The 12,185-nt window shown below is 45.6% G+C and overlaps 1 protein-coding gene across 1 annotated transcript in view; it reads right to left on the bottom strand.

Annotated features, from left to right (window-relative positions):
- LOC130357760 (uncharacterized) overlaps positions 1 to 12,185 on the bottom strand; it is a 96,423-nt gene that overhangs the window by 20,135 nt on the left and 64,103 nt on the right. Inside the window, exon 11 of the mRNA XM_056560497.1 lies at positions 5,733 to 5,816. Within this exon, the coding sequence (XP_056416472.1) occupies positions 5,733 to 5,816 (84 nt within the window). The remainder of the gene's footprint in view (positions 1 to 5,732; positions 5,817 to 12,185) is intronic.

Below are 12,185 nucleotides of genomic sequence, written 5' to 3'. Positions count from 1 at the left end.
TGGACAATTCAGTCCAGCGATCTGCGGCGGATTCCGGGTCAATCGGGTCTCCAGTGACCCGGTGAGCCGGAATTATTGGCTGATCGGGGCCGTCAGAGACGGCCCCGATCAGCCAGAGCCAGCAGGGGTGAGGTGGCACTGGTGCCACCTCACGATCGCCCTGATTCGTCGGCCGGATTACCGGCCGACCAATCAGGGCGCCTGCTGCGGGTGTCACTCCCGCACCCGCTCCGCCCCTCTTCCGGAGGACGTGAGCGGGTGCGGGACGTGCACCCCGGGTGCTGGGGACCCCGATCCCCGGCGCCCCTGTTGGGATCGGGGCCCCAGGAGCAGCGGCGGCGGCGGCGACGACGAGGGACTGACCTGTGCGGCGAGGATCGTTGGAGGTGAGTGACAGCCTCCTGCTGTTGCTTAGCAACAGCTCCCAGCATGCAAAAAGGGCATGCTGGGAGCTGTAGTTATGCAACAGCAGGAGGCAGACCACCACAACTCCCAGCATGCCCTTATGGGCATGCTGGGACTTGTAGTTTTGCAACAGCTGGAGGCACATTCTTTCTATGGAAAAGTGTACCTTCAGCTGTTGTATAACTACAACTCCCAGCTTGCACAATCAGCTAAAGTGCATGCTGGGAGTTGTAGTGGTGCATCTGGTGGTTGCATAACTACAACTCCCAGCATGCCCGTTGGCTGTTGGTGACTGCTGAGAGTTGTAGTTTTGCAACAGCTGAAGGCACACTGAGTTAAGTAGCAAACCAGTGTGTCTCCAGCTGTTGCATAACTACAATCCCCAGCATCCCCAGCCAAAGTAGTATGCCTCCAGCTGTTGCATAACTACAACACCCAGCATGCCCTTCCGCTGTCCGTACATGCTGGGGGTTGTAGCTTTTGCAACAGCTGAAGGCACACTGGTTGCAAAACACAGAGTTTGTTACCAAACTCGGTGTTTCACAACCAGTGTGCCTCCAGCTGTTACAAAACTACAACTCCCAGCATGAACTGATAGACCGTACATACTGGGAGTTGTAGTTTTGCAACAGCTGGATGTTTCCCCCCCCCCAATGTGAATGTACAGGGTACACTCACATGGGCGGAGGATTACAGTAAGTATCCGGCTGCAAGTTTGAGGTGCGGCAAAATTTCTGCCGCAGCTCAAACTGCCAGCGAGAAACTACTGTGAACCCCCCGCCCATGTGACTGTACCCTAAAAACACTACACTACACTAACACACAATAAAATAAAAAGTAAAAAACACTACATGTACACATACCCCTACACAGCCCCCCTCCCCTCCCCAATAAAAATGAAAAACGTCTGGTACGCCACTGTTTCCAAAACGGAGCCTCCAGCGGTTGCAAAACTACAACTCCCAGCATGCACTGATAGACCGTACATGCTGGGAGTTGTAGTTTTGCAACAGCTGGATGTTCCCACCCCCAATGTGAATGTACAGGGTACACTCACATGGGCGGAGGATTACAGTAAGTATCCGGCTGCAAGTTTGAGCTGCGTCAAATTTTCTGCCGTAGCTCAAACTGCCAGCGAGAAACTACTGTGAACCCCCCGCCCGTGCGACTGTACCCTAAAAACACTACACTACACTACACTAACACAAAATAAAATAAAAAGTAAAAAACACTACATATACACATACCCCTACACAGCCCCCTCCCCAATAAAAATGAAAAACGTCTGGTACGCCACTGTTTCCAAAACGGAGCCTCCAGCTGTTGCAAAACAACTACTCCCAGTATTGCCAGATAGCCGTTGACTGTCCAGGCATGCTGGGAGTTTTAGAACAGCTGGAGGCACCCTGTTTGGGAATCACTGGCGTAGAATACCCCTATGTCCACCCCTATGCAAGTCCCTAATTTAGGCCTCAAATGCGCATGGCGCTCTCACTTTGGAGCCCTGTCGTATTTCAAGGCAACAGTTTAGGGCCACATATGGGGTATCGCCATACTCGGGAGAAATTGGGCTTCAAATTTTGGGGGGTATTTTCTGCTATTACCCTTTTAAAAAATGTAAAATTTTTGGGAAAACAAGCATTTTAGGTAAAAAAAATATATATTTTTTTACATATGCAAAAGTCGTGAAACACCTGTAGGGTATTAAGGTTCAAATTACCCCTTGTTACGTTCCCCGAAGGGTCTAGTTTCCAAAATGGTATGCCATGTGTTTTTTTTTTTTTGCTGTCCTGGCACCATAGGGGCTTCCTAAATGCGGCATGCCCCCAGAGCAAAATTCGCTTTCAAAAAGCCAAATGTGACTCCTTCTCTTCTGAGACCTGTAGTGCGCCAGCAGAGCACTTTTCACACCCATATGGGGTGTTTTCTGAATCGGGAGAAATTGGACTTCAAATTTTGAGGGGTATTTTCTGCTATTACCCTTTTTAAAATTGTAAAAATTTTGGGAAACCAAGCATTTTAGGTAAAAAAAATATATATTTTTTTACATATGCAAAAGTCGTGAAACACCTGTAGGGTATTAAGGTTCACATTACCCCTTGTTACGTTCCCCGAGGGGTCTAGTTTCCAAAATGGTATGCCATGTGTTTTTTTTTGCTGTTCTGGCACCATAGGGGCTTCCTAAATGCGGCATGCCCCCAGAGCAAAATTTGCTTTCAAAAAGCCAAATGTTACTCCTTCTCTTCTGAGACCTGTAGTGCGCCAGCAGAGCACTTTTCACCCCCATATGGGGTGTTTTCTGAATCGGGAGAAATTGGACTTCAAATTTTGGGGGGTATTTTCCGCTATTACCCTTTTTAAAAATGTAAACATTTTGGGAAAACAAGCATTTTAGGTTAAAAAAAAATTTTTTTTTTTACATATGCAAAAGTCGTGAAACACCTGTAGGGCATTAAGGTTCACGTTACCCCTTGTTACGTTCCCCGAGGGGTCTAGTTTCCAAAATGGTATGCCATGTGGTTTTTTTTTGCTGTTCTGGCACCATAGGGGCTTCCTAAATGGGGCATGCCCCCAGAGCAAAATTTGCTTTCAAAAAGCCAAATGTGACTCCTTCTCTTCTGAGACCTGTAGTGCACCAGCAGAGCACTTTTCACCCCCATGCGAGGTGTTTTCTGTATCGGGAAAAATTGGGCTTCAAATTTTGGGGGGTATTTTCTGCTATTACCCTTTTTAAAAATGTAAAATTTTTGGGAAACCAAGCATTTTAGGTAAAAAAAAATATATATTTTTTTTACATATGCAAAAGTCGTGAATCACCTGTAGGGTATTAAGGTTCACTTTACCCCTTGTTACGTTCCCTGAGGGGTCTAGTTTCCAAAATGGTATGCCATGTGTTTTTTTTTGCTGTCCTGGCACCATAGGGGCTTCCTAAATGCGGCATGCCCCCCAAAAACCATTTGTCGCTCCTTCCCTTCTGAGCCCTCTACTGCGCCCGGCGAACAATTAACATAGACATATGAGGTATGTGCTTACTCGAGAGAAATTGGGTTTCAAATACAAGTAAAAATTTTCTCCTTTTTATCCCTTTCAAAAATTCAAAAATTGGGTCTACAAGAACATGCGTGTGTAAAAAATGAAGATTTTGAATTTTCTCCTTCACTTTGCTGCTATTCCTGTGAAACACCTAAAGGGTTAATACACTTACTGAATGTTTTTTTGAATACTTTAGGGGGTGTAGTTTTTATAATGGGGTCTTTTATGGGGTATTTCTAATATGAAGACCCTTCAAATCCACTTCAAAACTGAACTGGTCCCTGAAAAATAGTGAGTTTGAAAATTTAGTGAAAAATTTCTAAATTGCTACTGAACTTTGAAGCCCTATGGTGTCTTCCAAAAATAAAAACTCATAAATTTTATGATGCAAACATAAAGTAGACATATTGTATATGTGAACCCAAAAAAAATATATTTTGAATATCCATTTTCCTTACAAGCAGAGAGCTTCAAAGTTAGAAAAATGCAAAATTTTCATTTTTTTCATCAAATTTTGGGATTTTTCACCAAGAAAGGATGCAAGTTACCATAAAATTTTACCACTAAGTTAAAGTAGAATATGTCACGAAAAAACAATCTCGGAATCAGAATGATAACTAAAAGTATTCCAGAGTTATTAATGTTTAAAGTGACAGTGGTCAGAATTGCAAAAAACGCTCCGGTCCTTAAGGTATAAAATGGCCTGGTCCTTAAGGGGTTAAGGGGTTAAGGACCAGACCAATTTTATTTTTGTGTTTTTGTTTTTTCCTCCTCGCCTTCTAAAATCCATAACTCCTTTATATTTCCATCTACAGACCCATATAAGGGCTTGTTTTTTGCATGACAAATTGTACTCTGTAATGAAATCTCTCATTTTAGCATAAAATGTACGGCGAACCCAAAAGAAAAAAAATTTAGGGAGAAAATTTAAATGAAAACCACAATTTTCCACGCATTTTGGAGGGTTTTGTTTTCACACTATATGCTTTACGGTAAAAATGACGTGTTCTTTATTCTGTGGGTCAATACAATTAAAATGATACCCATGGCTAGATATTTTTATATTTTTGTACCGCTTAAAAAAAATCTAAAACTTTTTGTACAAAATCAGTAATCTAAAATCGCCCTATTTTGACCACCTATAACTTTTTCATTTTTCCGTATATAGGGTGGTATGAGTGCTAATTTTTTGCGCCGTCATCTGTAATTTTTATCGATAACACATTTGCATATATAAAACTTTTTGATAATTTTTTATAAAAATAATTTTTTATAAAATGTGACAAAAAAAGCAGCATTTTTGGACGCGGCGATACCAAAAATGTTTACGCTTTTTGGGGGTAAAAAGGGAAAAACTGACAATTTTCATTTTTATTGGGGGAGGGGATTTTCCACTTTTTTTTTTACTTTTTTTTTTTTACATTTTTCAACTCTTATTTTACACTTTTTATGTCCCCATAGGGGACTATCTATAGCAATCTATCTATCCCCCGCAATCAGGCATCTTATTTTAAAGCATCTTTCTTAACGTCTGTTATGAATGCACAAACTGATCCAGTGAAGGGAAGAAGGGAAGGGGGCTCCAGCTCCACAAGGCGGTAAGTAAAATTTAACCTTTAATGATACATGGTTAAAAAATGTCCATGGTCCAAATAAACATAGAAAAAGACAAAAGTGCTCAGTGAGTTAAAACCCACGTCAACCGACGCGTTTCGGACCAGCTACAAAATGCACAAAACTGAACTAAAAGGTGGCCTAAAACATTGTTTCTTAAGTGCGGACCTCAAGCACCTCCAAGAGGTTGTGTTTTCTGGATATCCTTAGTCATTCACAGGTGATATAATTTTGCCGATGACAGATTCAATGACCATAATTATATCACCTGTGAAAGACTAAGAAAATCCTGAAAACATGACCTGTTGGGGGGACTTGAGGACCGCACTTGAGAAACAATGTTTTAGGCCACCTTTTAGTTCAGTACTTGAGAAACACTGGCCTAAAATGATCTGCATTTGCATGAGACAAAAATGTGTCTGCTTTCCCATAGCAACTAATCAAAGCTCAGCTTTCTTTTTACCTAAGCAGTTTGAAAAATTAAATTAGAGCTGTGACTGGTTGCTATAGGTAAATCAGACACTTTTTGTCTTATGCAGATTGAAATTACATCAATACAATTAAATCATGGGCAGTATATCTTTAATAAATATGGCGCACATCACTGTGGAATAAGGAATTGTTCCAGACACCAATATCATAGTTTGACAAAAGGGTCTGAGGTGAGGTTGTGGCCTTACCTGTTCGACTAGTCTTTTTTTCTGCAGTTTTGATATCATCATGCTTTTTTCCCATCTTTGTTGTATTTCTAGCTGTGGCAATAGCTAAAAGAAAATAAATACAAAAAATTACTAAAAATTATATATTGCTGTTCTTGAGTAAAGATCCTTTAATGTTAAACTGAGCACAAGATCGTTAAAAGTTCATTTACAACAACCTTATGATAACATGTTCATATAGAATAATTAATTTATCAATTGGTTGTCGAAAAATTTACTTGGAGAGAAAGTTTTTGTAGCATCAGCGGTCTATCATAAGTCCATTAAACAGCAAAACATTACACAATGGTAAGAAAAAAAGGAGCGGAGCACTAACCGGTAAAGTAGTTTTCTCTATTTCTTTGTCCACAGGTGCATGGCGTGCGGGGGAGCAGACGTGTAGTGGAGACTCAGGTCTCCTTCACCTGAGTCTCCACTACCCATCTGCTCCCCCGCACGCCATGCACGTGTGGACAAAGAAATAAAGAAAACTACTTTACCGGTTAGTGCTCCGCTCCTTTTTTTCTTACCATTGTGTAATGAACTGTCTTGTTAGCGTTGAGCACTGTAATACCGGCCAAGTTGCTCAATAGACACGGTTGCAGGATGCACACTGTTACAGGGAGGTGTAGGGTTAACCTTTCCAGTGCCGAAACACCAAAACATGGTGCCTAAGGGAAGTGCTTAAAAAGGAGATTTTTTAACACTTACCGGAAAATCTCTTTCTCGAAGGATCCATTGGGGGACACAGACCGTGGGGGACACAGACCATGGGTGTATGCTGCTGTCTCTAGGAGGTATGACACTATGGCAACAAAGAAGTCGGCTCCTCCCAGCAGGATATCCCCGCCTCCAGGCCCTGAGGTAATCAGTTTTAGTACCAGAGCAATAGGAGAGGACCGACAGGTCAAGGAAAAAACACGAACTGTCCGAGAACCAGATGAAAATATATAACTGAACACACCCTCAGACAGAGAACTAAAGAGAAACCCAAAAGGGCGGGAGCTGTGTCCCCCAATGGATCCTTTGAGAAAGAGATTTTACGGTAAGTGTTAAAAAATCTACTTTTCTCTATCGGCTCCATTGGGGGACAAAGACCCTGGGACGTACCAAAGTCATCCCTTGGGTGGGCAGTTAATCAGACAGGCAGATCTCGTAGAACCTCGAGAAAGTGTGCAAAGATGACCAAGTAGCCGCCTTGCAAATCTGCGAGGCCGAGGTTTTGTTCTGGAGAGCCCAGGATGCCCCAACAGAAATGGGTAGAATGAGCCACAACCCTGAAGGGAGGAATCTTCCCCCTACAACGATAGGCTTCCGAAATGGCAGACCGGATCCACCGAGAAGTGGTAGCCTTGGAAGCAGGTTGTCCCTTACGACGACCTTCCGTAAAGACGAAAAAGGAATTGCACTGACGAAACGAAGAAGAGATAGAGAGGTAATACCTAACAGCCCAAACCACATCCAGTTTGTGGAGTAAATGCTCCCTAGAAGGAGAAGGAGCGGGATAAAAGGACGAAAGAACAATGTCCTCATTGAGATGAAAGGCCGAAACAACCTTAGGTAAAAAGGAAGGATCTAGCCGGAAGACAACCTTGTCCTGGTGAAGCACCAGAAACGGAGAACTGCAGGAGAGAGCTGCCAATTCAAACACTCTCCGAATGGAGGAGATAACAACAAGAAAACACATAAAAATAAATAAGGTAGGGCAAAGCCCGACCACCAAATAGACAAGGTAGGGCAAGGCTCGACCAAGAGAGAGGAACGCTTCGGTTGTGGCGGGACCAGCAGAGGTCCATGCCTGGAGCGCCCCAGGGGTTGCAGATTACAGCAAACACCCCTGGATGTAGGTACCAGTGCCTTGGATGACCGGCCGAGAAGATCACATCCCAGGGACGGCCAGACTGAAGATAACTGAGATGGCCGGAAACCTGAGTTCCGCCCGGGAGGGAAATTCCCAAGAAGCAAGCAAAGAAAGAATTGCCCTAGGCCCCAAAATGTTGAAGGGGAAAAATTTTCTCGGGGGGCCAAGACCCCAGACCGGGCGGTCCCTGAAAACAACTCCCCAGTCTGACAGACTGGCAGGGATGGACAGGAAGGAACACCCCCGAAAAAAATGAGGGGGAAAACGAAGCCACCATAGAAGGGACCAACAAGACTGACAAGGGAGGACGATCTTGCGGCCGAGAGACAATGGAGACCTGTCACACCGGAAGAAAATCACCAGTTGAAGAGGTCGGTGATGAAACTGGGCAAATGGCACGGCTTCCACGGCCGCCGCCAATCGACCCAGGACATCCATGCAAAAGCGAATGGAAACTGGAGCAGGGAGCCGAAGGCATCAGACTCTTGAAAAGAGTCGGCGGAGTCGAAAGCGGGCAGAGGCTGCATTGAACTGGAGCCCCAGGAGAGCGGTTGGGCTTGTGCCAAATGACCATCCAACTGAAGTGAGACAAGGTCTGGAGGTTGAGACTAAGACTCTCCAAGATCTGGGTCCTGGCTGGAGCTCAGATCAGGAGGTAGTCCAAATAAGGAATCACGGAAACAACTGTTTTCCGTAAAAAAGGCTATCACAGACACCAGGACTTTGGTAAAGGTCCGCGGAGAAGTGGCCAGACCGAAATGGATAGCCACAATAGAAAATGACTGTATGGAACTGCAGAGCGGAGGAAACGCTGATGACCGGGAAACAATGAGAAGTGGAGGTAGGCATCCTTGATGTCCACCGAGGAACAAAAACTCCCCTTGAACCATGGACGCCAGCACCGAACGGAGAGACTCCATTCGGGATGGGAACGCAAGATGCTGGCTGAGATACTCGAGAACCAAGACTGGGCGAACAGAAACGCCTTTCTTGGAGACCACAGAGAGGTTGGAATAAACCTCAAAAACGTTCCCCTGAAGTTGCATGTCCAGGCATCCCGGAGGGTAAGAGGCGACCAACCACCCGAGAGAGGTCGGCTGGCGGGGGCGACCCTTCAGGCCGAGGAAGGCCTATGGGTGCCTGATGGGGCCGCCAAACGGCCGGAACGGATCGGAAAGAGGAGCCCTCTTCCCACGAAGGCGCCTGGCTGGACCCTTTGTTGGTACCCTTTGTTGGTACCAAAGGTCCGCAGAACCAGAAGGAGAACTTACGACAGAAAGCGCTTCTGTGAGACTTACCAGAGGTAATAAAGAACTCTTTTTCCGCCCGTTGCCTCACTTCCTGAAGGTGGCGTCCGCATTCCAGGCATAAAGCCACATGAACGGACGGTGGCTACCAGGTAGCTTGTGGTAAAGGCAGCACAGTGGCTGCACATGAAAGCGGAACACAGAAAAATCTCCGGCTGCAGAGCATCGGAGAGCTAGATTAAATAAATCCTCCTGAGGGATTTTGAAGACTACCCTGGCGAAGTTGGAAGACCATACTAAAAAGGGCCTTTGACACCCAGGCAGAAGCAAAAGCAGGAAAAACCTGCTGCCTCAAGGGCAGAGATTGCCAAAATATCCACCTTCATTTCCGCTGGATTCTTGAAGGCAGCCGCATCAGCCAACGGCCAAGTAGGCGCCTTAGAGAGGCGGGAGACCGGCGGATCCACAGTTGGAGAGGAGGTCCACCGAGCAATGAGGTCCTTGGCGAAGGAATACCGCGCTTGAACATTCTTCGTTTCCTGAAACTTCTTGTCAGGGTGACTTCAGGTGGATACCCGCAGGGCGTAAAATTCAGCGTGAGAGCTGAAAGTCTTGAGTGCCGGTCGAGCACAGAGAAGAAGACTTCTGGAGCCACGTCCGAAGTTCCTGGGTCCTTAAGATGGAAGGTGTCTCTTATGGCCGCAACCACTGAGTACACCACATCAGGCACATCCGTGCGGTCCTCTGAGTCGGAGGCCGAATCAGAAACCTCATCCACAAGTTCTCCAGGTGAATGGGAACGATGTGAGGCATCCATGGAAAAGGTCGAGCACGATGAAAGGAAACTTCTGGACCACGTCCGAAGTTCCTGGGTCCTTTAGCTGGAAGGTGTCTCTTATGGCCGCAACCAATGAGTACACCACATTAGGCACATCCGTGCGGTCCTCTGAGTTTGAGGCCGAATCAGAAACTTCTTCCACAAGTTCTCCAGGTGAATGGGAACATGTGAGGCGGCCCTGGAAGAGAGAGAGACTGACCTGGTACACGGGTCTTGAGAGCCAGAGCAGTGACCCTGGGAGCATTCTCTAGAGGAGCGACGCTTGCTACAGGTCGGAGTAAAGGGGCGATGCCTGCGAGGGGAGCGCCTGTGCCTGCCAGAAGACTCGGGGGATGAGTCAGATGACACACCCCTATGATGCTGCGAGAGTGTCAGAATAGGGGGAGAGCGGGACCCTCCGGAGGGCCGGTGTAGGGAGGGCTTCTCCAAGGCAGTCACCACATAACGGGAGACCTGAGCCAAGTCGGATATAGACTGGGAGAGGGAGGGAACCCAGGCTGGAGGGGCGGCCGAACCCACCGGGTTGGGAAGAACAACCGGAGTAGAGTAGCAGGGGGGTCTGGGGGAGCAGTGGAGCAGGCAGAATAAGTGGTTCAGCAGAACCAGACAGTTTAGAGTTACAGTATTGACAGAGTAAAGGAGTGGCTAACACTCCAGTTAACTGTTTAGAGGGAGGCCGTTCTGGGCCTCTCTCACCCAAGACTGTGTTCCATTTCACTGTGTTGCTGATACAGTCTGCTTATATTACTGTTTCACATGCCTTGAGATCCCCATAGACCACATTCCCTAACTAGGAAAATAATAAAACATAAGACCTGGTCTGGAGAAATCCAGACCATGTCCACCTCCTTCAGACACTAAGCTTAAACTGATTACCTCAGGGCCTGGAGGCGGGTATATCCTGCTGAGAGGAGCCGACTTCTTTGTTGCTATAGTGTCATACCTGCTAGAGACAGCAGCATACACCCACGGTCTGTGTCCCCCACGGTCTGTGTCCCCAAATGGAGCCGATAGAGAAATTTAACTTTTATTGGTCAATTAAAAGTCATAAACAGGGAAAAAAATATATGTGATGCTCCGTTACGCATAACAAAAATCTAATTAATTTAAAAATGTGGTCAGCAATTTGGACACAAAGTTGAATACTGTATTCACTCCAGAGTGGAATTAGCAATAAAACACGATAAAAAAGCAATATTATACAGAAGTTATTTTGCACTGTAATAAGGCTCAAAAAAAACTCAACAATGTAATCAATCACGTAGGAATGATTTATTACAGTACATCTTTTTGTATTACTGTAACAACAGTGATCATCTGTAATACTATAACAACAAAATTGTTGCAGAGCCCCTGCATCTGAGCCTGCTGGCCAGGTAAGAAGAACAACAGGGTGTCAGAAGAGGGAGGGAAGGGGAAATGATTTGGCACAGGTGGGATAAAGGGGGGGGGGAGAAATGGAACAGGGTTAAATGATGTGGCACGGGGGGTGGTATAGAGGGGAATAAAGGGAGAATTAAATGACACAGGAAGGATCAAGGGGAAATTATGTGGTAATAAATGGAAATAAAGGATGGATGATTTGGGGGGGATAAAGTGGCAAGGGGGATTGGGGGGGGGTGAATGATGTGGCTTGTGGACGTACAGAAGCAGGAGACCACTGTTTAAAGAGCAGTCTTTTGCTTCTGTGCTGGGCTGCTGCAGGAGGGTGCAACGGGGGGCCACGGCCCCTTACTGGGGTATTATCTTTACCCCCTGAAGGTGGCCCTGTGTACAAAGTAGGGCCTGGTAAGGCTGGCACGTAAGTGTCCCCTATTCTAGAGTGCAAATACATAAAGACTTATGGGACTGTGCCAGGGAATAAAAAAAACTGTCTGCTATTGGGAGGTGTCCCCTATTGGGAGGTGTCTGCTAAGTGAGATTTTACTGTATACTCTGTGTCTAACACCTGGACTCTGCAGGGCCCAGCCATCCCAGAAGTACAGCACTTTGCATAAATATACTACCATATACCGCCAAGGCGTTTCCGTTGCTAGGTAATAAATAATTTCCTTAGGAAGGTAGGATGGAAAAACACAACTTTGATATTACCTTGACTAGAAATATAATGGCCACAAGATCACAAAAGTATTAACCAATTATAGTTCTATTGGACCTAAAATACAGGATTGTAGCTAATGGCAGCCAGCAGAAAACACAGTGTTGTTAAATAACAAACATTCCTATAAGGCTGCATTCACATCATGGTTAGTCACTACAGCTGCTGGGTTGGGCTGGGAAATTTCAAAACTGGGCGCTCCTGGATCCCAGCCGGACCGGCGCCAAATCTCATTCACTTAAATGAACCGACCGGATTATCGATCTGAATTTTTGCTCCGTATCCCGTTTTGTGACCGGACTTAAAACCGTAGTATACCACGGTTTTAAGTCCAGTCACAAAAACGGATGCGGTGCAAAAATGTGATATGAATGCAGCCTAACAGAAGTTG

This window comes from Hyla sarda, chromosome 2, assembly GCF_029499605.1.
Source record: "Hyla sarda isolate aHylSar1 chromosome 2, aHylSar1.hap1, whole genome shotgun sequence".
Taxonomy (NCBI): Eukaryota; Metazoa; Chordata; class Amphibia; order Anura; family Hylidae; genus Hyla; species Hyla sarda.
This window is presented reverse-complemented; position numbering and strand designations above follow the sequence as displayed.